At 48.5% G+C, this 26,043-nt stretch overlaps 1 protein-coding gene across 1 annotated transcript in view; it reads left to right on the plus strand.

The window, feature by feature from the left end:
* The first annotated feature begins 2,134 nt into the window (after nucleotides 1–2,134).
* Nucleotides 2,135–26,043, plus strand: part of LOC120531945 (cytochrome P450 20A1) — a 37,004-nt gene continuing 13,095 nt past the window's right edge. Inside the window, exons 1-7 of the mRNA XM_039757827.1 lie at nucleotides 2,135–2,335; nucleotides 12,998–13,047; nucleotides 13,267–13,433; nucleotides 14,952–15,088; nucleotides 15,209–15,376; nucleotides 15,456–15,534; nucleotides 20,611–20,726. Of these exons, the coding sequence (XP_039613761.1) occupies nucleotides 2,264–2,335; nucleotides 12,998–13,047; nucleotides 13,267–13,433; nucleotides 14,952–15,088; nucleotides 15,209–15,376; nucleotides 15,456–15,534; nucleotides 20,611–20,726 (789 nt within the window). The 5' untranslated portion in view covers nucleotides 2,135–2,263. The remainder of the gene's footprint in view (nucleotides 2,336–12,997; nucleotides 13,048–13,266; nucleotides 13,434–14,951; nucleotides 15,089–15,208; nucleotides 15,377–15,455; nucleotides 15,535–20,610; nucleotides 20,727–26,043) is intronic.

Genomic DNA, 26,043 nt, shown 5'->3' on the forward strand with positions numbered 1-26,043 from the left:
AGTTGATGGCGGCTCCCTGTTGTCCCGTACAAACACAGACGTGAATCACTCGCTGCGTACAGAAAGCTCCAAATCTCATGGCCTGACACAAGATGGCAGACATGGCACTGCTTGAATACCATGCCAATGGTCAGAAATGAAAGGAGCGGGCATTTAGGGGGCGCTGGGATTGTTGTGCCCATGAAGATGACTGGCTTACTGTAGGAGCCGATTTGGACTTTCAAGAGCTGCTTTCTTAGAACTTTGTGCTAAGCTGGCATTAGAAACACAGACTGCCCAAAATCAGGGCACACCTGTTCATATGAAGGTTGGCATTCTGGCTCTAGGCACCTTACTAGAGAGAACTGGGCAACAGGTCAGAAGTGTCTCTGCTCCGTTGTGCCTGCTGTATTGGAAGCCATGAACCGAGTAACACGGCGCTACACGGTTTGATCATACATGCCAACGTGAAAAGGAAATCCACAGCAGTGCCCACTTCTTCTAATGTAATCACAGCAATCGGCACTCACTGCAGTAAAGGGCACCGAGTGAGAAGGACGCTGCTTTGGCAGACTGTTATCAGTGAAACTCCATAACACACAAGTCATCTGTGATGCCAACATGAGGCTGACAAACATTGTGGCACGATGGTCCCGGTCAGCCTGTGATTCATTTACTTTCAGGTGACGATGGCCGGCTTGTTGAGAAGGTGACTGGCTGAACCCGCAGCCTTTGAAGTGGCCTGTGTTACAGCAATCGGGTCATTCCAAGTGTCAGGTGACAGCGGCTACCCACTCGGAGCACACGGGGAAGGCACAATAAGGACCCCAGGACTCCTTAAACGCAGGTGGCGAGGTCTTGAGGTGTCAGGTGGGAGGGCTGCCCTACCAGCCAATGAAGCTCTGCAGCATCCTGATCTCATATGCATGAGGCTGATTAGCATAGTCCATATATGGTTGTTCTGGGGTGGAGTTTGCGGGGCGTTCCCGTACGCACATTTACTCGACGATATATAAAATCAGACACAAATGTGTGCACACCAAGCTGTACAAGTCGGATTTTTTTTTAGCTGTACGCATTTTTCCAGTTTTTTTGACGTCTTCCTATTTCACATTCAAATCCATGCACAATTTTATAAATGAGACCCCTGGAGTCTCTCTTGGTGCCCCATCCACACACATAACAACGTAAATGCAGTGAAGAGCACGATGTGAGGTGGACTCGGACAGCAGTCGGACCCCGTCGCTTTCTGTGTTGTAGATGTCCTTCTCAGTGGAGGTGTTTGCCATTTTGGGCCATCAGTCTGCACTCAGTGACTCAAACTGACAAAAGTGACAATGTGTGTTGTGAGAAATTTATTAAAAAATGAAAAACTGAAATCTCTCCTTCACGTACGTATTCAGCCCCCTCACTCGGCACTTTGTTGAAGCCCCTCTGGCAGCTTCAGGTCTTCCCAGTGAGTCTCTACAAGCTTTGCACCCCTGGATTTGGCCAGTTGGTCCTGGCAGATCCTCTCCAGCTCCATTAGATTGGATGAGAAGCGTCTGTGAGCGGCCATCTTCAGGGTCTGTCCACACACGTTCTATGGGCCAGTTAAGTCTGGGCCCCTCGAGGACACTCACAGACTTGTCCCTAAGCCACTCCTGTGTTGTCTTGGCTGTCTGCTAGGGGTCATTGAGCTGTCCCTCCAGTCTGAGTTTTGGTGGAGGTTTTCTTCAAGACCCTCTCTGCATCTGGCTGCATTCATCCTCCCCTCATTTCTGAGTGGTCTCCCCCATTCTGTTCCCTGCACCCCCATTATGTGGTGTTGTCACCATTGTGCTTCATCATAGGGATGGTGTTTGCCTAGAGATGAGTGTCACCTGCTCTTCACTAGACATTGTCCTCGGAGGTCTGCCCAAAGACTTCCATTTCTGTCTTTTTCCTCCGCTCTCAGAGCCCAACTGGGCTGCCGTGTTTGTCTTTTACTCACAGGTGGCCTCCATCTCTGCCATAAACACCTGATTGATGGAGTGCTGCTGAGGTGGTCATCCTTCTGCCAGGTTCTCCAATCTCAGCAGAGGTCTACTGAAGCTTCATTTGAGTGGCCGTTGGATTCCTGGTCACCTCCCTGACGGCGCGCGCGCGCGCGCACACGTTATTGGGAGCGCGCCAACACCGAGGTTCGGCTCGGCCATCGACAGCGCTGCCTGCAGAGCTGCTGACGCGTTAAGGCCGGCTAGTCGAACACGGAAGTGAAGACGTGGTGCTGCTGTTGCCGCCGAAGACTCCGCTGCACGGCACGATGCTGGACTTCGTGATCTTCGCCGTCACGTTCCTGCTGCTGCTGGTCGGCGCCGTGCTCTACTTGTATCCGGTAGGCAGCCTTTGTGGCCGCGCGTTACTCTTGCATTATGATGGATGAGCTGTGTGGAGGACTTGGGGACGGCCGTCCCCCGAAGGGAGGGATGGAGGTAGAGGGGCGGACGGGCTGCTTTTCTGGAGGTGACGACGTTGCCGCTACGCCGTGCCAGTCCAGTCCAGTCCAGGCTAGGCTAGATGACTGCACAGCCGGCAGTAAAACCGAGTCGAGCACCGCGAGTCCGTCCGGTGAGCTGCTCCGCTCCGCCGCCGCCGCTGCTGGTGTTCGGTTCAGTCAGCGCGCGAACGGCCATCCGTATCTTTTTTTTTATTGCATCGCTATTAAAATACATAGCTGATGCGTGCAATCCGTTAACAAAGTATATAAACAGTTAAAAAAGTCAATTAAATAAAGACATTAATTATTTGCATACAAGAGTAACAACAGCTAAAGAACTCGGGAAAAGAAAACCAGCGGCACGCAATGTGGAGAAGACCGCGGAGAGCCGGCGCTTTGTATCGCCTTAGCGCTTTTCTTGTTGTTATTTTTACGATGTTAATGTCCATTAAACAAAACTGCAATAGAAAGTGAAATATACTGAAATTTACACAGAGCTGTCTATTATCTATCAATCTATCTATTATATAGTGCCTTTCACTCTATCTATCTATCTCTATCTATCTATTATATACTATATAGTGCCTTTCATATCTATCTATCTGTCTATCACCTTATGGTGCGTATTGATGACTTATCTATATATTGCCTTTCATGCCTATTGATGTAGTTTAGTGGGCTTGTGTTCCTCAAAACACGTTTCCCCCGCGGATTGAGTAGATAGAAGCTCTACGTGATCTAAGGTAGTAGTGGATGGACCTGGCAGGTGAGGAGTGTGAGGCCCAGAATTGTGCAGACGTGCGTATTTAAACACAAGCATCTAAAGTGCGCAAAGACAAAGAGCGGGGAGGTCATCAGGCAGGGCGGTAAAGAAGCCCCATTAATGAAGAAGTGAAGCGCACTTGAGGTGAGTTGGGGGGCTCGGACCCTCCCAGTCCTTTCCCAGAGCGGCGTTCTGTCGGCCTGTGGGTGAAGCTCGACGTCTCCATCGGCGCAGTACAATACGGCGTAACTCCGTTTTGTCCATTGAGTCAAATCGAATTTGTCGGAGACGCGGTTCCACGTGCGGTGAGATGTTTAGTCGCTCAGCTGTCTGGGCCTTTAAGAAGATGGCAGGATGCTGACAATAATACACGACTTCAGTATCGCCGATCACTCTGAATATCTGAGAAATAACTATTTGATGTGTCAGAGACTTAACAAGAGGGCGTCCTGTAGTGCAGGTGCGGATTGTGCCATAAAGACGCCGATTTGTTGAAACGTGCAGAACAGCAGAGGGTGGCAGTCGTGCCCAGTTATTGGGTTACTGGAGTGCGAGTCTGTAAAACTGCGCCGACTTGGACTGAGCGTAAACTGGAAGGTTGTGAGTTTGTTTGTGATTTCTCGTGTGCTGATTTGATTCGACTGCTGAACACGCAGCTTCTTTTATAATTTTATAAGTCGTATCCAACGTGTGACGTCACTCCGTGTGTGTAAACCCGAACTTGACTGAGGTCACCTGATGCGTCCCGCTGGCAGCGGTGATGAAGCGCCTCGTGTGTTTTGTACGTTTGGTGCTTTCAGTCAACACTACAAACATACTTTGAGTTGAATTGCAAAGCGAGCAGCCGAGTAAGTGGCGCCTTAAATCCGACTCCACAGCCCTGCTGACAATCAGAAGTGGAAAGCAATGACGTTTGAGTGAACTGCTGAGCCGCCTGGCTGCTGATGTCACTAAGTGATCTCGTCGTACCCACAGCTCCCCCTTGATGCCCTCACGTCTCCTGCCCTCCGCTCGCCATTAGCCAAATTGACTGTGTGCCCGAACTCGGACCCCAGGCCTGCCACCTCCATTTGGTCCCCCGCTGGTCCTCACTGTAGTGGCGCGGGTGTGACCCTGCTGGGCACGCCACTCTAGGGAGACTTTCGGCCCCCTTTCTTTTGTTCTCTCTACTTCTCCTCGTCTCGTTCCTCCATCTCCTCCTGCTCTCTGTTACACTTGGTGGTCTTTCTTGCCCTGACCCCCCCACACCTTTAACCGCTGAGGCCCCCCGACATGCAGTTCTCTCGTCATCGTGGTCCGAGTTAACACGTAAAGTGAGCACTAAACTGACTTGACAACCAATACAATCGCCACCCGCTAATTCAAATCGTTTATCTTTCCAAAACAGAAAAAGTGCATAAAAATAAATAAAAGCCAAAGACTCGCAGAAAGTGAAGCTGCACTTGGGTGGTCCTGCTTAAGGCTGCTGAGGTGGTCTTCACTCACCATTATTGGGAGGCCCGTCCTCACTGGTGTTACTGGTTTTGCTCCTCACTTCACTAACAGACTTGCGTTTCCTCTGCTCAGTAACTGCGTGGCTCGTGGCCTCTTGGAGTTCGCACCCGTGTCTTGTGCTGTTTGTCTTTGTTCCGTTTTGATTCTCTTTATTGTTCTTGTGTTTGTCTCTGGACGGCTGCCTCGGTTACATTCCTTGTGTTTTGTGGGTGGTTCCCCGAGAGGCGGAGCCACCTGCCCGTCACCGCCAGGGACCGCCCTTTAAAGGCAGGGACAAGCGGCAGGCCCTTGCGGTTCATTTGAATGCCCTTGGCAGTTGGTGAGTGTTTCTTTGTGAGGAGCTCGGTGCTTTTGGGATTAGTTGGATTTTAGTTTTCCTCTCGCTGTCACTGTAATGGCTGACCCCGTACCCAGCTGGCAGCCGCACTACCAGGACCTGTCGCCTGGATGAGTTACTGAGAAGCCTACCTGCACCAAGCCGTACCTCTGACAAATATTATTGTCCCTGTTCTCCAATCGACTTTTAAAGATATGTTAAAAAAAAAAAAAAAGTGTAGAAATATATTAAATGAAGCACCTTGACAAAAACAATAATATAAATGCCCGACGTAAAAAAAAACAAAAAACAAAATCCTCTTTAATAAAACCCGTGTGTGTGTTCAGGTGAAGTGCGCATCTGGGGGGCCACACGGCACGCGTTCAGTCTCTGCCTGTGCAGACGGACAGACAGACACACACACACAGGTGCGCGACAGACAGACGGACAGATGGATGGACGGACACGTGTGAGACGGACACGCGCCAGACAGACAGACAGACAGACACACAGGCGCGCGTGCATTGTTGCAATGTTACTTTTCTTGGTTGTTTATTACATTTCAGATTTTTCAAATGTTCATTTTTTTCCCTGTGCTTAAAACTCATTAAAAAAGGTGTCTTTAGCGAGCGGGTCGTAAGGCTATAGCGCGAACTCTTACAGTGTTAGTTTTCTCTGTTGTTCAAGGTTTTCTTAGTGTTATACAATGTTTTTACATTTAGTTTACTATTACACTGTGCATTCAATGGTATAATTAGCTATATTTGTGCTTAAAATCTTAAAAAAATATACATTTACATACAGTTCGTACAGCCTGGAACGGATTAATTGTATTTACATACAATCCTATGGGGGAAATGACTTCGGTTCCACTGTATTACTGTCCGACAAAACTACAGGCATTTTACGGAAATACAAACCAGTATTACTGTGATAGAAAATGAAAGGCAGCACACAATCCAGTGACGCTTATTACAGCCACACACAAGGTCCCTTGCCATTTAATAGCGACTGTTCCTACTAATGTTCATGCACTACTGTTATTGTAACGGCCTTAATGTCTACTACTTATATATTTCTATATTTCTATATTTCTATATTTATACATCCCTCCAACAAATCCACAAAGTGAAACACTACTTATATAACAACTATAACAACAGAGCCTCACTTGCTCCGCACACGCATAACAAACACAAAGCACAAATAACATCAATGAATGAGGACTGAATGACAATCGGGCTGCAACTACAGGGTGGTCCCGATCTAATTATGAAAAGGCGAACACATCGCACCCGCTGTTCGACTGACAGCCGTCTCCCCGCCATTTTGAAATGCAGGGCAGGTGCTGCCATCTATTGGCAACAAGAAGAGTTTTTTGTGACTTCTCTATGTAATACACTTACTTAATAAGTTCTAGCGTAATATACATTGCATACTTAGATCTGGACCACCCTATAATGATTATTTTGGTAGTTCCATTTTTTTTCCCCGATTATTTCATGCCTGACCATGTTGATGCCCGTGACCTGTGGTTGCACATCCTGTTCTGGGCTCCAGTGCCCATCTTGGCTCATCTGCTCACGTCGGTCCACCTGTGAATGTCACCCTGACGTCTCTGCCTTGACATGATTACAATGAATACTCAAATTAAAAGAACAACCAGTGAAACATTTGAATTGGAAAATAATCCGATGTTTTCTATTAGTGTGAGCATCGCAATAAAAAAAGAAATCCGTTAAATAATCCAAACTGAGGTGCACGTAGTCTTTAAACACAGAAAGTGCATTTAACTTGACCTCAAAGGGCCACTGGTGAGTCTTGAAGTGCAGAAGTTTAAATAAAGTTTCAATTGAAATAAAACCAAACCATAACGTCCAGTTTGTCAAAGTCTGAGCTCCTCTCTTGGCTTTTCATTTCGACGCGCTGTGGTGTGAGGCGGCCTCTCGTCTTCAAGTCCCCAGCTGCTGAGCAGAGACGCTCGGAGGGAGCAGGAAAAGATGTTTTAATCCTCACACTCGTTTATCACATCACGTACTATACTGCGGTAAAAAAAAATAATGGACTAAAATACGTACCAAGCTAATTACTGGTTGACTCCAAGACACGAGTTACCTAACGTAACTGTTCATATGAACTCAAATATTATACGAAGAGCGAGCGAGGACGGCTCAGCCGCTGCTACTCACTCGTTTACTGTACGTTGGCGCCGAACTCGTTCACAAACAAAACTCAAATTACATGCACTTAACCCTTAAATCGGCGGCAGTCAGTTTCCAGTGCAATTTGCCAGCACGCAGCGGGCGAGGAGATTCGGCGACGTACATTCATTGAACTCCGCAGCTCGGAGCTGATCAGTCAGTGGCGTACATTCGTTGAGCAGCCACATCACGAGCACTGGCAGCCCTGGCAGAACCGCAGCCTCACCGTCCGTTTACCCCTCTGTGCCTGCGGGCAGCGCAGTTGGCTCGGCGATTTACTGGATTTCATCAATGGCATCAGTTGCACCTTGAACGTTGTGACAGATAGGGGGCGCTGTCGTCCCCTTGACACCTTAGACCAGACGCCAGCCACCAGGTAAAAGTCCAAATAATTGAATGTATTTGCAACGTTGAGACTTTGAGGGCATCAGAGAGACGTTTAGAAAAATCGGGAGTTGTGCCCCTCGACCTCCTCGTAAACTGAGATGGAGGCAAAGGTCATCAGAGCTGCGTCCAGTGGGCGATGTTTCTCAAATATCTGATCTCTTTGTTTCTCATCATAATATCGATACACAGTCGTTTATCTCGATTTATACTCAAAAAATGAGATCTTCCCGTGGAATTTGTTTGATGATTGCATATGCAGTACTGAGATTACGTGCAGAATAAAGCGAGTTCACCTAAAAACACAGAAAGAGTGTTAGTATTAGATAATAATTGTTGCTATGGGTAACATTCAAATAAAAATATCATAAAATGTCACATATCACCAGGAACAGGATGGAGACGTAGCACCTTATTGTTGTTCCCAGTCCATCTTTATATATTTACTTGACGTGTCGTGATGGGCAGCCAACAAAGTGGAAGGACCAGGGGAGGGGACATTGATGAGGCAATACCTCCCCAGGGACACTAGAGGGCAGGTCTCGTGGCCGGCTGTGACACCTCGGATTACCGCAGGGCATGTTGGGAGTTGGGGGGCCACCAGGCCTGGAAGTGATTTCAGGTAATAGCGATGAGCCACCTGGAAGACTCCTGAGACCGGAATAAGAGGAGCCGCCTCACTCCAGGGGAGCCAGAGTCGGGAGGAAGAGGAGTGGAGGAGGATGGACTGTGCACTGGTGTGGCGCTGGTGTGGCGCTGGTGGTTTGTGCACTTCGACTGTAAATAAGCGCGGGTGGTGGGGCGTCCTGCCTGTCTATGCCAGGAGTTAGGGGGGCAGTAGGCCTCCTAGTGGCTTACAATGTTTACACGCTATTGTTAAAGTGGTGATGCACAAATGAAAATAAAGTTAATAATAGTTATTGAATACAGTATTAGTAATATCATGTACACATTTATATTTCCACTAGCAGAATAGCCGCACTTCGCAGCGGAGAAGTCGTGTGTTAAAGAAGTTATGAAAAAGAAAAGGAAACATTTTAAAAATAACGTAACCCGATTGTCAATGTCATTGTTTTGTCACTGCCGTGAGTGTTGCTGTCATCAAGGATTTGATTGTCATTCTTTCTTTCAGTCAGGTTCGTATTTGGAGGACGTGTTGTGTTCAAGTTACATTCCGTGTTTGTCAGCCGTTGTAAAGATAAAAGTTTTAATTCAGCGAAGTGTTCACCACCCAAATCGCTACTCGTGAATCTAAGATATTTAACAGGCCTATTAAGTTGTGGATTGGCCTGCGAATATTTAGCAGCAGCGTATTATGAACGTAATTTAAACTTAAGCTTCACACCGTGCTCTCCTATTGATGTGTCTACAAAGGCTTGTTCAGCGTCAGAGGGTTCTTCCTCTCTTACTGCCTCAATAAGCAGCTCGTCTTCCTCTTTATCTGAGACGTCACACACTTGCATGTACGGGTTTACCTTTCCCAGTCCTGTAAAGTCAGTTCATGTGAGCCGCTCAGAGTACACGTATTGAAGGTCCTCAGCTGTGCTTGTGCTTTCTCGTGCGATCTCGCGATGTCCACGACTTTATTTAATGTTAGCTCACACCCGGCACTTAAAAGTTTCTCTCGCACTTTCGCCGAGTTTGCGCCAAACACTAGTCTATCCCTGACCATCTCATCTTCGTCTGCATAAGCACAGTCCTTCATCAGCAATTTTAACTCCGTTACAAAGTAATCAAAAGTCTTGTTTATACCCTGCGTCTGCGTCTCACTAAACTTGAATCTCACGAATATCGTATTCATCTTAGGCATGAGAAACGCCTCCAAACGGTCATAATAGGTGCCTAAACTATGCCTGATAATACATTTGAATGACAAATAAATATTACAGTGATCACCTCGATAGACATCTCGCCACCCAAATCGCTACTCGTGAATCGAAGATGTTTAACAGGCATTCCCGGGATTAACTTTTTGATTTGCCTGCGAATATTTAGCGGCAGCGTGTCTATTGGATAGCTGCTGACGGACGGCCTTATATGGGCAGGCACTTAATTACGTGGGAGGCGTGGTGATGGGTGACGTGACTCCGCCTCACATGGCGACCGAGCTGCTGGCTATGGCCGGTATATAAATACATAAGTAGGATTCAGTTATGACCGTTACGCGTTGAATTTCAAAATGAAACCTGCTTAACTTTTGTAAGTAAGCTGTAAGGAATGAGCTGCCAAATGTCAGCCTTCTACCGACACGGGAAGTTGGAGAATTAGTGATGAGTGACGAGTGACGAGTGAGTGAGGGCTTTGCCTTTTCTTAGTATAGACGATTCAACAAGTTCAGATGGTTGTTTAAATAAAATACGACTTCCGGTTGAATAATTTTTCTCAAATTTCATATCTGTTTGCTTTTTATCATTACAAATATCCGTACAAAATTTGAATCACCAACAGTGGGTACAGATAAGAGTCCCCCCCTTTGAAATATTCCCATTTTTTTTTGCTTTACACCCTTAAATAAAAACCCAAACTAATATTTCTTCCCGCTTCTTCAAGTGAAAGAAATCACAGCTACAGTTCAGAAGAATAAAAAAAAAAAATCAAAAACGAGCCACTGAGATTATTAAAGGCTCACCCCCCCAATGTCAATGTCATTTTATTGTCCCACCTTTTGTTTTAATGCCAGCCTTTCTCTATCAGCTTTGCCCATCTAGACTGAGCCCCCTCAATATGTGCCCCCCACTCGTCTTCACAGTTTGACTGTTCAAGTTCGGTCACATTGATGGTGATGTTGGTGGTCTGCCATCTTCAGATCTCTCCACTGATTTAGCTCTGGTCTCTCACTGGCCACACCAGGACGTTCACTTTGTTCTCCTTCAGTCACCGTGTGCTCAGTTCTGCTGTGTGCGTCGGCTCGTCGGCGTGTTGAAAGGTGAACGTTCTGCCCATCTTCAACTTTCTGGTAGAGGGTAGCAGGTTTTCCTCCAGAATTTGATGGTATTTTGCCCCATCCATTTTTCCTTCTCCCCTAACGAGAGCCCCAGGACAGGATGCGGCCCCCTCCATGCTTTACTGTATGTATGGTGTGTTGTGGATGGTGAGCTGCATTGGTGGGCCGTTTGGTGTTGAGGCCTAATAGTTTGATTTTGGTCTCCTCTGGCCAGAAGATTTTTTTCCACTTGGCACCAGAATCTTCAAGGTGGCAAAACTCAAACAAGCGTTCATGTGGCCTTTCTTGAGAAGTGCGACCCTCCTGAACAAGCCACAATGGTGGAGCGCTTGTCAAATTGTTGTCACCTGCACACCATCAATGACCACTCTGTGCCATCAAGTCCTGTAACTCCTTCACAGTGGCCATTGGCCTCATGGTAGCTTCTCTTCCCAGTTTCCTCCTTGCTCTTCGATCCTGTTTGGAGGGTCCTAGTAGTACCAAACACTTCTTCATGATGGACTTTACTGAGCTCCTTGGGATTATAAAGCCTTTGAGATGTTTTGGTCTCCATCTCCTGCCTCATGTCTGTCCACAACTCTATCCCTGAGATCTTCTGGTGTTCAGGTGTTTGCTGTCAGTCGCTCTACCAAGGGAGGGAATGAATGGACCAGGAAGATCTTCACTAATCCCACTCAATACAAATGAGCACAGGTGGGAGGAAACCAGTAACTGCAATGGAAATGGTGGGCACTGACACCTGACTGAGTTTAGGGGGTTCATCCTTTTATTAATCTCAGTGTGTCTTGTTTTTGATTTTTTATAATTCTTCTGAACTGAAGCTGTGATGTCTTTCACTTGATGTCTGAGGTGGCATTGAGGAAGTAAAGCTGGGAAGAAATCTTAAGAGTGTGTGTTTACATTTAGGGTGTAAAATAAAAGAAAGGGGGACATTTCAAGGGGGGGGCTCTTTTCTGTGCCCACTGTATCTGTAATGTTAAGCAGTTTGTTTGTGAACGTATTTAGTTAAAGTGCCCAAAGTTGATGGGATTCCTTTATTTTTGATCTAAATCTGATGTATAAAATGTCATTGAGCAGCTCCAGGGGTGTTCAACGTGATGTGATGAGAGTCGCACAGACAGACAGACAGACAGACAGACTTCATTTCAAAATTGGCTATTTTTGGACTCCGGATGGTCTCAAGTGTCAGGAATCATCAAAATCTCGAGGTCGTAGTTTTTCACGATTCGTATTCCTTTTCCGTATGAGAAAGTGAAAAGTGCCGAGTCCACTCGTGGGATTGAGAAAACACGACATTGTAAAGGGGGTCTCACCAATCAAGAGAACAAGCGAACCATTGAAGGGCACAAAATGGCTGATCAAGGAAGTGAAGTGCAGATCAGCGCAGTGCGTCTGGAGCGACGGGATGCCAGGCGAATGTCGGTTTACGCCTTCAGACGAGACGTGTCTAACATAAATTTGAAGGATATTTGAATATCGATCTTCGATCCAAGTGTTTGGCAGGCACTAACCCTGGACACCCAGGCACCATGTGATGTGAAGCGTGTGGCACGTTCTGCGCTCGCTAGCGACGCTCATTTGATGGAGTCGAACACCGAGGGTCCGCTCCTGTGCTGTGAGTGCCAGGCTCTCCGTCTCCCCTTTGAGTCCCGAACTTTGATGGCGGGCGCGCGACGCTTCATCTACGGGCCGCTCTTCTAGTAGCTTAAAAATGGGCCACGCAGCGGCTTCTCTCTGTCTGGCCGTCTTGTGCCCCTCTATGCTCGCTTTCAGGAGGGTCTCCAAGGGTCGTCCTCCTTCTTCTTCTTCCTCTTCCAGTAACATTAACTTATACATTTGAAGTGGACTCTCCTTAACCTTGGTTGGTAGAGAAAAATATGTATGGCACAGCCAGGCCATTTTCCTAAAGGGGGTTCTGACACCGGGGGTCTCCGTGATTGTGGGTTTTTATTTTTCTGAACTGTTGCCGTTCACGTTGAGTAAGTGCAGCTGGAGACATGTCTTTGGTTTTGTGAATATTTTGGAGGGTATACCCACTGTTTGTACCCCCACCACCATAGCAATCCAATCCGTCCATTTTTAACGGTGGTCAGTGACCTTCATTAATAATGTCTTCGTTCCTCGGGGTGGTCCACCTGTCCAGTAATTGTGAGCTATTTTGTGTGTTTTTGCCGTGGCCCCCCGCGAGTCGTCCCCTTTCAGTTGCCGTCCGCGGCCCTCGTCGTGATGTCCTCTTGGCAGACGTGGCCTGCTCTTCTGTGGCTCCTTGCACTGCCGGCCTGGCCTGTCTGAGCCCAAGATGTGACTTTGTTCTTCCTCCTCCTCCTCCTCCTCCTCAATGTGTTTCATTTCAGAAGGCCGACCCCTCTAATGCCTTGCGTCTGTCAGCTTTAAGGGGTCTGATGCCCACCGGACACGGGAGGACGCTTCACTGACTCTTACCTTTCGCTCATTTCAGGCATCAAGAACAGCTCTGGGAATTCCTGGCCTCACACCGACGGAAGAGAAGTAAGTTCAGGGTGGGAGTGTGGAGACCCCACCTTTGTATGTTGAGGGGCTCATCAGAACACGTGGGCACGTGGGCTGGTGATGCTCTGTCATTCAGGTCCACTGCTTTGTTGGCGAGTGCAGCAGGGCACCAATGGGGGCACTCGGACTTTGGCAGGGCACAAGATGGAGTTCCTGAAATGCCGTTACTCAGGTCTGTTAATCTCCGCTTCTCCTCAGAGACGGGAACCTGCCAGACATTGTGAACCGGGGCGGCCTTCACGACTTCCTGGTGGCGCTGCACGAGCGCTATGGCGCGGCCGCTTCCTTCTGGTTTGGAAGGCGTCTGGTGGTCAGCCTGGGCTCTCTGGAGCTTCTGCAGCAGCACAGCAATCCCAACCGGACAAGTAAGTCTGGGCACTCAGGGGCGGGCAGGGGGTCTCGGAATTTCAGAGTTGAGTCTTTTTTCTTCTTTTCCTCTTATTTTATGTGAATATCACCTTTACATGCGCTTGTCCGACATCTGTGATAAGCGTATAAGTTTACTGTGCTCTCTGCAAGTCTACCTCATAAATCTGCCCACGTGCCCAGCTGGCACAGGGGTCCACCACATGAGAAGACGGACTATGAGATGCAGTGTCTGTCTCGCCAGTTGGCTTGTTTGGAATTGCATTTTCACCCTGCATGTGGAGAAAACGGCCAAGCACACCTTTGAAGCGGGCGGACGGACGGACGGCCGGACGGACAGATGGATGGATGAATGGGAGCCAACGTCATCCGATCCTGAAAATCCTTCCAGTGCACCGACGAGGTTGACGGACCCTACGCCTCGGCCCCCCACTCCCGGACTGGGTCTTGCCATCTGTTAGGCAGCGCGAGCCGACATTAAACCAAGCAAAGTAACTTCTGCTATGGAAGTGAATCTGAGACCCCCGCGTTGGGGCTGTGCGGTCCTCTCTGCTCCCGGGGTCTCCTCCCAAATGTCATTTTGGCTCTGGTGGCCCAGTGCTTCTTGTCAACTGGCAGCTGGTTTGTGAGACAGTGAGCAGGAATTGGCTACTAATTAAGGAAATGGTTAGAATAACGACGTGCGTTCACCACGCCAATGCCGAGACCCCAGTGGGCAGAGCTGTCTTTACGAACCTTGCAGCCCTGGGTACTCCATGACTGGTAATCGCTGCTCGCTCGCACAGAAGGATGCGGACATTTTGAAATATTTTCGATATTTTAGGCCATTCAGCCCACCCTGCTTGTTTGCAGAGCTGTCCCAGAAGCCCATCCAGATATTTCATTAAAGCAAGACACACCACTGTCATTTTGATGCCACCCCTAGCTCCCACCCCATCTCTGTATAATGCCAGTCTTGCCCATCTTCTTAGACCTGATGAGATCTCCTCCATGCCAGCACTGATGCCCCCTCAACCCCTCATTCTTGTCTGTCATTTTAAATCTGATTAATTTTACTCCATGGTGCCAATGGACGAACCCCCTCCCTCTTCTGCCAGTCTTACCTGTCATTTTACACATAAAGAACTCTACCATGGACCCCCAGTCCCTTCCCCTGCTCTTACGTAGGTCTCCCTTTTGCTCCCCACCATTGTTGCTATGCCAGTCTTCCCCTCAGCCTCACTCCCCCTGCCAGTATGTTCCTAATCGGTGAGACCCTCCATTACGGTGTGAACATAAAGCGCTGTGCCAACTCCTCCAAGCCACTCTTAGTTACTGTAGATAAGAGACCATGTGCCAGGGTGGCGACCCCTGCAGAATGTGGGTTTGGCCGGCAGGACCTCTGAACCCGCAACACCTCTGCCCTGAAGACCCTGTAGAACTCGTGCCAGTCATTCAGCCCCTTTTCCCCGTTAGCTGCTTTCCAAGTTTTGATTTTCCTGCTCGTGTCGTCTCACCCTCTTCCTGCCTCTCTGCAGTGGATCCTTTTGAAACTGTGCTGAAGCCCTTGTTGGGCTATCATGCCAGTGACGGTACAGAGGGCATCGTTCGGAAGAAGATGCACGAGACGGCTGTCAGCAAAACTCTCCAGAGCAACATCTCTCTCCTGAACAAGGTAAGCGATTGGCGGACCCCCGAGGTCCCCCGTATAGCCTGTTGGCTGTGTGTGATGTGGCCTCACGACCCCACGTTGTGAAACCTCAAGGCTCTCTTTCATTTTGAGTCATTTTTGCAGCTGGCTGATGAACTGGTGGACAAGTGGGCATCTTACCCAGCTTCCCAACATGTGCCACTGTGTCAGCACCTGTTAGGCTTTGCCATGAAAGCGGTCACCCAAACAACCATGGGCAGCAGATTCATAGAAGACAGGGAAGTGATTGAATTCCGCAAAAACCACGACACGGTGAGTCGGTGCTCGGGGAGAACGGGCACTGTCGTCCGAGGCGGCGGGTTGCTGACTTTTTGTTTGCTTTCACGGGCAGATCTGGTCAGAGATTGGAAAAGGCTTTCTCGATGGGTCTCTTGAGAAGAGCTCGACAAGGAAGGCACAGTACGAGAAGGGTATGTTGAGCACCGCCGCCACATGTTGGCATCTCAAGGAGTGGCACAGCCTAGCAAGACAAAGGTGGCAATGGAGCTGTTCCTGCCAGACAAGTGTGGTTGTGGAGGTGGCAGGGGGATGCCAGCTGCAGCATTTCGACAGACTGTTAAAATTATTGTAAAGCTGGGCAGTGTTTGCCAGCATCGGCCCAGCGGAGTTTTGCAAGTTTCAGTTCTCTTGTAGTTCGCTTGCTCTCCCCAGAAGGGTCTCCAGAATGGAGGTCATGTGACCTTTTTCTTGGCTGGCACTGAAGCTGCTCGTTTGAATGATGGAATGCCAGCTCATAATGCTACTAACGCTGTGCTGATGTCATCCCCGGTTGGCACAGTTACGTTATGCCCCATATATATTTAAACACATTCTTCTTTCACCTCCTTGGCATTTACCCTGAGTGTTACCTGGCCTTGGAATTGTATGCAATTCCAATTATTCCCGAGTCAGACTCGGGGTGATGTTTAATGATCCGTCAAGGAATCCTGACTAATTCTCGGGACAGTATTATGCTGCCATCTCACAGATAAAATAATGTAATGCTGGAAAAAATCGGAACTATTTCAATGCGATTGTCCACTCTGGGGTAACTCATCGGCATTCATGGGTGGGACGGGGGCCTTCAGGCAAATCACAGGTCAGCCGGGGGAGCCTGGACTGGTACACCACACGACGGCACAGCTAGGGATCCCGGTTGGCAAACCCCCTGGCAGACACGCGGTCCAGTCTTACCCATCTTTCTGCCACAGCCAGATGTCACGTGGGCATCCCCTTGGCCTGGTCATAAATAACGAGGGTCCTGTGAGCTGATCACCCTCGGCTTATCGCGCCACATGGCCGTAGTGTCGTAACTGCCGCTCCCTCACAGTGCAGGTCATGTAACTCAAAGTCACACCAGCGGGACCCCTAGAGACCCACATGAAGGAGTCCAGTCTTCGTCACAGGTCACTGGAGTGCGTCCATGTCTCACAAGCAAGGGGGCACCAGGACTCTGAAGACTTGGACCTTCGTCCTTTTGCAGAGATATTGGGAGCGCCACACACCCCTCAGTGACCTCATGACCCCCCCATGCTCTCCCAGTCCGTCTACTGACTTCATAGGAAGAGTCACCAGAGTCGCATGAATGTCACCGCCAAGGTCACCAAACCTCTCAATGACCACGAGGTCGTCACTCTCACTGCAGACAGACACACTGCTGATGGCCGTGCCCAAGAGGTCATTCAAAGGCACAACGGCATGCCAGCTTTAGAACAAACTGAAACTGAACTGTTAGATGCCATTCGAAGGCCACATCAGTACGGCGGTGGACACTCGACGTGCCTCTCCTGCTGCGTTTGTGTTGACAGCTTTGTGTTACACGTAATGGCAGCTCAGCTTCTTTAAATGAATGTAATGTTTTAACTTGTTTGCCAGGGGGTTAGCAAAACACCAATGGGCTTAAGAAGTTTGACTCGATTGTGAGGTCATAAGTCAGGAATTCAAATGGCATTGGGAACGCTGCTGACTCGCAGTAAGGAGGCCAGGGTCTGCCACCCGGTTTGCGTGTCCTCCCCGTGTCTGAAGACATGCAGGTGAGGTGGGCTGGGGGTACTCAACTGGCCCCGCTGTGATTGTGTTTGTGTGTGTTCACCCTGCGATGGACTGGCACCCTGGGATAGCTGCGATCGGCTCCAGCAGACCAAAAGTTCAGGACTAAGCGGGTTAGGAAATGACTGACTGACTTTACCGAGGTCTAACGCTGAAGGTGGCACGGCACTACCCAACTTTCACTTCAAAAAGTCCACAAAACCACACCTGCTTGGTCATCCACGGAAACAAAACCACCTTCATCATCCTCGGTGCTGTGCGCTCCAATCAAAACCATCAATTGACCAGCAATCCAGCGATTCACCATTTATTGAAGGTACACTGCCAATGTAGGCCAGGCAGGGACGCTCCGATCGGCTTCCCCTACACTTGGTAATCGCTTATTTCAGCCTTTGTTAACTTTGAAAGTCCTCGCCTATCGTCCTATTTCGATTTCTCTGTACTGATGGGGTGTTTTTGTCCTTTGAACCGTTACGCTCCAAAGTTAATCTTCCAGCTACACACAATCAGTTTGTATTTACTAGAAGTTAAGTCCACCGCACACATCATAATCCACGCTGTTCCCAGAGTCGTACGTTACTGAAGTGTCGGCTAATTGCACAGAAATACCCCCGGCGGGGCGCGTGGACCTCCCTCTGTGTGCTGCCCTACACGCCTCATCTTGAAGGGACTCGTGGTGCGTTTATCTGAGATACTGCTGGCGTTTAGTTTTGGGATTAGCCAAGTGTTGTCTGATCATTTCTAATATGCATAAATGATTTAAGTAGGAATATAAAGAACAAGCTGGTTAAGTCTGCAGGGGATACCAAGATAGGTGGACTGGCAGATCACTGAGAATCCATTATATCCTCACAGAGGGACGTGGACAGCAGACAGGCTTGGGCAGATTTGTGGACAATGAAGTTTAATGTCAGGAAATGTAAAGAATCACACAAAGGAAGTAAAAATGTGAGGTGGGAGGTCCGCCTTATGAGAAGGAATTAGGAGTCGTAGCGGACTCGACACGATCAACTGCCAGACAATGTTCAGAGGCCATTAAGAAGGCTAATAGTGTGTTATAGCGCCTTCACGTGTGGAGTACAAGTCACAGGAAAAGCTCAGGCTTTCTAACACTCTGGTGAGGCCTCATCTGGAGTCCCGTGTGCAGTTTGGGTCTCCATAAAGACACAGCAGCACAAGAGAAGGTCCAGAGAAGACGACTCGGCTGACTCAGGACTACAGGGGATGAGTGATGAAGATTAAAAGAGCTGAGCCATTAAAGTGATGAAGAGGAGACCTGACTGACTGAAGCGTTTAAAATGATGAAGGGAATCAGTCCAGTGGATCGAGATGGTGACTTTAAAATGAGCTCATCAAGAACACAGGGACACAGTTGGAAACTTGTGAAGGGGAAACATCGCCCAAACAGTGTGAAGTGAACCACAGACATCTGGAATAAGAGACTGGTAGTGTGGTGGACATTAGGACTTGAGGGACTTTCAGAACTGGACTTGATGTGACTTTGGACTCTGCGGCTGGACAGGACTGGCGAGCTCTGTTGGCCTGAATGGCCTGTCCTCCTCGTCCCGCTCCTAGCGCTAACAGCTTGTGTGATTTTTTTTTTTTTTTCAAAGCCGTCTTCTGTTTGTATGATAAGCTGAGTCAGCAGACCATTTAAAAGTAGCGTTTCGTATATTGTAGCCATTTTTATTTGATCGTGTTCAGTTAAATAGTTAATAAGATAAAATGTCTTTACTTGTTTTAGTTCTCTCGCAAGGGAGAATGTGGTGGTGGTTGCGTGAGGTTGCACTGCCGTTTGGTGTTCCCTCACGAGCCGCCCCTCTGATTTATAAGGCCTGCTAGTCAGAGGGCTTCTCCAGTTTTGAAGTGGCACTATGCCAAGGTGTGTGCCCGATGACCGTTTTATTATCCCCAGGCGTGCTTTCACATTGAAGCGGCCTGACAGCCAAGTGTGTGCCTGAAGCCACTGCTGGGAGGAAAACATCAGAGTGCTGAGAAATAGAAAGTGGCCGGCAGAGAGAATACAAGGAAGGGTGAAATGACGAAGTAGGAGAGATGGAAGTTGACCGCGTTCCTTACCTGCAGAGGTGAACCAGCAGCGGGCACGGCATGTTTACACCTGTGTGGGAAAAGGAGAAGGTGTGATATTGGGACCCTGCACCTGATCAGAGGATGCTGCCTGCTAACCCTAACCCTAACCCTAACCCTAACCCCAGGAGACCTGAGTAGTGATTGGCTAGCGATATAAAGCTGAAGTCCTGGCCGCCTTTTCACCGTTCTTCACGCCTGCAGACCCTTCTTTACTGCCGAGAGAGGAGCGCGTTAAGGTCAGACATGTTAGGGAGGACAGTGGACTTGCCGTTTGGAGAGATTTTTGGGTGGGAGTCATCAGGGTTTGCGGGAGCTCATCTTTCATTTTTGTCTTTGTGAATAATTTTTGATTTTGACTGTTTTTCTGTCCGTCCACCATGGACTGTCTACTGAAGAAGAAGGAGGAAGAAAAGGCTTTTTGTTTATGGTTGTTGGATTTTCTCATCACTTTGGCATCACTCTGATTACTGTGTGTACAGTAGCACCTTGTGACTGGTACTGTTCTTACATTGAACTTGACTTGTCTGACATTACATTACTGTAAATAGTTCTTCACCTCTTTTTTTAATTGCACCCTCATCATCATCGTCGGTGTTTTTGCGTCCCCTGGTCAAGTCGCTTGTCTGCGGCTGTAGGTGCCCAGAGTCTGACCCTGTGCTGTGGTGCCAATGCACGAGGCAGCAGTCTGTTTTTTGTTTATGGCACTAGTTACACGGTTTACAGGTCTTTAACACTCGGACACTACCGGGGGTCTCCGAACAGGAGAGATGCTGAAGTGCAGTACCTCAAATTTTTTTTTTTTTTGTTCTTTTATTTGCCTTATACAGTTTCTTGTATTAGGAATTTGTTCGTTTTCGCATACCCTTAGGGGTCAGCCATTGTTCAGCGCCCCTGGAGCAATTGAAGGTTAAGGGCCTTGCCCAGCAGAGTAGGATCTCTTTTGGCAGGGACGAGGATTCGAACCTTCGGGATACCAGCGCAGATCCTTCGCCTCAGAGCCACCACTCTGCCATTCTTGTGCCATTCTCTGCAGGTCTCTGCATGATAAAGGGTTTAACAGGGTGACCCTAACACTAAAAAGCCGTCCTTCCTGTTTGTGCTGTGCTCTTAGGTGGACCTTCACTTGATTTAGTTTTTCTTCTGATTGGGGGTCTGGACTATTGCAGGCTGTGCCACCTGCCTCAGGACCTTCATGGTTCATCGTGCATTTTACCTTAATATTACATACCGCTGATGCCGTGATGTAAAGCTTGACTGGCAGACGTGGGCTCCTGTGCAGGTTATTGATGATCCTTGAGGGTCACGCCTGCCTGAAGCCCCCTCAACAGTTAAAGCCCTCCTGTCATTTTCCGTTTTTGTGCCCACAGCCGTGATGTACGTGGAGACGGTGATGAAGGACATAATCAAGGAGAGGAAAGGAACAAGCTGCCCTCAGCACATTTTCATGGACACCTTACTGCAGGCCAACCTCAGCGAGAGGCAGGTGAGCATCCGCTGCCACAGAAGGGGGGATTTCCTGCTGTCTGGAGGGGTCTGCTGTGTGTGCCCGTGCCCGCTCCGCCAGGCTCACGTGTTGTCTACTTTGCTAGGCTCCCCTCTGCTCATCTTGCAGTGGTTGGTTTGTTCCTCTGAGGTGACTTGGACCAGTTAAATTCACTTGACTTGACTTCAGTCCAGACTCTGAGCTCCCACCCACCCACGTTAAGCTCAGTTCTACAGGGACAGTAAAGTAGCAGTCGCCGTCGTGTTGTCAAGTGAAATTCCTGACTCGCATGTCCACCCAACATGCAGCACGTCGCCTGGCGTCATGATAGATGCAAATGGACTCAAATCCAGAAGTTCATTTTAATTACTGAAGCACTCGCAGCTAAGCGGCTAAACATTCCAGCGTTCACATGTAAAGTCGCACACCGTTAAGGTTAAAACAGCCAAATCGTCTCCGGTGTCGCACACGTGCGAAGAGGAGGCGGCGGAAGGGCTTGCAGAATACTCTTAACATGTCCGCCATGGCACTGACCCTTTTTCTAAGTCTCCCGGTAAAGCCCGCCAGTAGCCGCCTCCTCAACTCGGATCATGTCACGTCCGGTCCCTGGCCTGAGGACGATGTCACTTCCCCCGGATCTCCCCTCCTCTGGATTTCAGTTCTGTTTTGGACTCTGGTCTTATAATTCTCTAATTTGCAGCCAGTAACAGATTATACGGGTGGCTGCCCCAAATCTTTATCATGTCTAGAGTCTCGTTTTGTCACAACGGGTAAACTCCCATCAACCCCTGGTACTGTGAAACGTGACTTTCTTCTGACCCTTCCCTAAATCTTGTTTTTGCTAAATTTTATTAATCCTTGAGGGGAAATTGCCCTTTCACTTGACCTTTGGGGGTCAGAGCATCTTGCACCCCAAAACCACTTCTCACTCCTCAGTAGTTCTGATTTTCTGCAGCAAATTTGCCGAGTTCCCTTGTGACCGTGATCGACGAATATTCTCTTGGAAATTCACGGTTTGGCCGGAATAGATGAACATTTTTTTTTTTCCCAGCGGCCCATGATACTTTGTGAGACCAGCGTGAGCCGTGAGCAGACCTTTCACTCATGCGTACAATAAGCGTACCCCACTTCTGATCTGCTTTGCACCTGCGTGATGTCGCCCAAACTGGCACTCCAGCCAGATTAACAACAACAGAATGACCTTTAACCTTCACCGATACCATGGCACAATCATTAAAATGTCAAAGTCTCCTCCTTCCGTTAAGGACAGTAGCTGGAAATCTTGGAATGCGTGGCCTTTGTAAATATTCTCCTTGTACTCGCTGCCAATTGTGCTGGTTTCCTGGTTCTGTTGTGGTGGGCAGAACTGGCATTTCCTCCTCCTCTGTCACTTTGGAGTGGTCGGCCCTTAGAAGCGCTGCAGGCAGATGGCGCGTGGGGAATATGGCGCCATCTTTCTGTGAGTGGAGTCACTCGTGCCCATCCAAAAGCTGCCACCTCCAGCTCCTCCTGCTTGGTTTGGCTCACTTCAAATCACAAAGGACTTGTGGGAAGAAACACCAGTTGTGTTGCAGAACATGGCGAGCGCTCGGTCTTCTTCTGGTAGCTGTGTTTACCTGCCACTCTATCGAGATTGTCCAGCCCTCCAATAGTCAAGGATATCTGCTGATTTTTGTCTTCCATAGAAGGTTTCTATGTCCACACTATTGGGTTTTCTTTAAAAGCGCAGCCGTCAGTCTCCATTTTCACATGTTGTTCATTCTACCCCGCTATTAGTAACCCCTGGAAGGAGGCTTTTAAAAAGTCACTCCAGAGCCGTATGTTTCTGAAAATGTCGGCTCAGTGTTGCAGTTTGGCTGGGCAGAGAGTTTTGAAAACGCAGACTCTGATTGGTCGTTACAATGTCTGGTTTCCTGATTGGTCACAGGCCAAGATAGTGAACCTAAAGGAGTTGCTTTCCATGGCGCTTGTTGTGTTGCTTACTTGTGTGACTCCAAATTGTGTGTTGTGCTGTCTGAATGGCACGCGCATCTGCTGAAGGCAAATCATTTATTTACCAGTTGCTACAGTTTTGTGGTAAATTCGGTGACTGGTGATGTTGCCATCCCTTCATGGAGGGCACTTTTGCCAGTGCCCACTTGCCAGTTGTAAGTGTCCGGCTACATCATTTGCGTTTTCGCTCATTTTTAGCCTGGGCAGAGATGCTTTTGTGAATGCTATGCAAACGCTCGTGTGGACGGAGATCGTTTTTGTGACAATATTTATATTTTTGTACATTTTGTGTGACGTTTGGAAAAGTCTTCAAATTTCAAGCCAATAAGATGGCAGTTTTCAAATTTCAGGCTGGAAAGATGGCGGTTTTGGTGTTCCAAGTTAAAGAGGCTCAAATCTGACCCAAACGGGATGTACGCATTGTGCCCACAAGAGGGCACCAAACCACCGTCCCAGCAATGCACCACACGTTTAATAGAATAAAAGAAAGATTTGTGTTCTTTTCTCGGGCACCTTCATCTCATTCCTCTTGTCCAATCACGATAATAATAATAATAATAACAGTAAACCACTAACTGTACAATAAATGATCTGCTGGCTCTTCTTATCCTTACTCCATCTTCACCTTCGCTCCTGACTCCAACTCCGCCATCCGTGGCAGCGGCCCTTCTTTTAGGTCGAACCCAAGAATGCGCCCTCTGCTGATCCCAGGGGACTCCCACAGGACTGCACCCCCTGACTCCATGTCCCTAGCACCCCTGCAGGTGTCCCAACTGGGCTCTTACACGAGGAGCACTGCCACCTAGTGTAGGGGGGATGGACCCACTCCCAAGCTCTCGCCTCAATAACGTTTCTGTCGGGCGTCCCGTCCAGGTAATAATTCATGCTCTTCCCTGTCCGGGATCCCCGTTCGTATGCCACAGCACTACATGAATTATTGTGGCTGGCTGGCTGGCTGGCCATGTGGGAGAAGAAGACAGAAATTTCTGCCAGGAGCCATTGTGGAGAAATTAGACTTCTGACCTCCACGGCCAGACTTGGGATTGTTCTGCTGACAGAAAAGTGAAAATGAACCGTAAGCTGAGGTCTTTACCGGACACGCACCCAGAAAGTTATGGTGGGGACGTCATGAGCCGCGCATTTCCAGGCCTTAGTAACGTTATGGGAGCCTCTCCACAAAATGGCGGCACTCATGAAAAACAAAATGGCGTTGGGGGGGAAAAAGACACAACCATATTTTTCGTACTTTAAATCTGTTTTTGAAACAAGAATAATAATCAAAACTGGAACTGGCACGTTTCAGAAACACAAAACCAAAGGCACTGATGACCTCGGCCAGCTGGCGACCCTCCTATGCTGAAATTGAGACATGTGATGGTGTGCTGTGGTGTGGTGTGGTGTCAGTAACCGATGCGACCCCCCAAACCCGATCACGCATAGTGCCGGGTTCAAATAAAGGATGGTTTATTAACTAAAAAAGAACTTCCATATTGGTTCAAAAGCGCAGGTTTTCTTGCCTCACAGATCGGTTCTCCTTCCGATTCTTCGCACCGCCGAGTGTCGCTCCACGCCCTGCCAACTCCGACTGGTCTGGATAAGGGAGTGCGGTCCCTTTAATTAACGACCCGGTGCCAGGGCCACTGCCCGATGGAAGCACTTCCAAGTCATACATATGTCCCTGTAAATTGGAGAGCGCATCTCCCAACAGCGCCCCCTTGCTGCACCCATGGCCCCCAGCAGGGCTGCGTACATCTCTCCCAGCATTCCCTGCTTGTCCCCAGATGGGTGCCGATACGGAAGGCTGCTGCCATCTCGTGTCCTGGGGGATTAAACAGCTGGTGGGCTGTCCATCCATCCCTCCTGGCCGTCTCTTCTGAGTTGTGGCTTCGGCCATGATGGTCACCTGCCTGCGTGGAGCCTCCCGTCCAGGTAAGGAAGCAGACCCCCGTTCTGCCTGCCCATCCACAGCCACCATTGAATCCTGATGAGCTAGCTGGTGTACTGCACCTCTGGTCACTTTATAATCCAATGGACGTATTTCAGCAGTGAAGTTACACAATAAATGGAGCGACGTCTGTGTCTGCGGTGGTGGATGTGTTGAGGAACTCACACTTAATTCGGATCACTTGACAGTAATGTGCATCAGGGGAAAAAAAACCAAAGTGATTAGAGCACTGTTTTCTCGTGGGGGGCCCGAGGGTGACCCCGTTTTTCCTTTTAGCTCCACAGACCTGCACAGCATGTGCCAACTCCCATCTCCTGCCCGTCTGCGTTCACTCGTATCATCCTGGTCACTGTCAGGAGCGACTGCTGCTGCACTTCAAGATGGCCACATTTCTTCTAGATAATCGGAGAGAGAAGCAGGGTACAAATGGGAGTGTCGGTAAAATATGAAGACAGCCAGCGTAACAGGGCAGGAGGTGGCTCTCGGTCTTAGTGGTCCCTAACACCTTCAGGCCTGGGGCCTCATGTATAACGGCGTGCGTAGAATTCGCACTGTAATAGGACGTAAGCACAAAGGCGGGAATGTGCGTACGCACAGACAAATCCAGATGCGTACGCCAACTTCCATTTTCTTCTGCTACGTAAATCCCGGTCAGCGTGAAAAGTAACGCACCTGCACACGCCTGCTGCCCCGCCCCGTCTCCTCCCAGAATTACACCTCTTTGAATATGCAAATCAATATAAATAGACGTTAAGCTCTGTGAAAAGACAATGAGAAAAACAAGGGGGGAAAATCTAAGAATTTCAGCGAATACCAAGTGGAGGCAAAGGAAAAACATACAATTAGTTTAATTAAACCGTGGAATAATCAACAAAAGGAAGTTGATCGAGTGACATAGCGTGGCTTAGAAACCTGTAAGCTCAAGTTCACAAAGTCACACAGTACCCGAAATAAAAAAAGAAGTTGTCAGATATCAGAGTCGCCGTGAAAAGGGGAGTCGTAGCCCACCGTCTGAGTGTCATAGGAAAGCTTATTAGGGTACAGAGAAAAAAATAAATAGGGACACAGTGGGGGGAAAAAAGCACAAAATGTCAACTTTAATGTCGAAATTTCCACTTTAATCACGTAGTTTATTTTGTCATTAAAGTAGAACATCATAAATGTTTAATTTACTAGTTTCTCAAATCCCATCGTAACTAAAGTCGCACGTTAAATGTCTTGTTTTGTATGTGATCGTCAATGTGCTCTGTGTGTGTCAATCACTACGTGCTTCTTAACGGGCTTTCTCTTCCTCCAACAGGACACAGAATCCATGACATTCGTGATATTACAGCTCTCTGAATAATTAAAATACTGAGATGTGTACTTGATATCATTTTC

This window comes from Polypterus senegalus, chromosome 6, assembly GCF_016835505.1.
Source record: "Polypterus senegalus isolate Bchr_013 chromosome 6, ASM1683550v1, whole genome shotgun sequence".
Classification (NCBI taxonomy): domain Eukaryota; kingdom Metazoa; phylum Chordata; class Cladistia; order Polypteriformes; family Polypteridae; genus Polypterus; species Polypterus senegalus.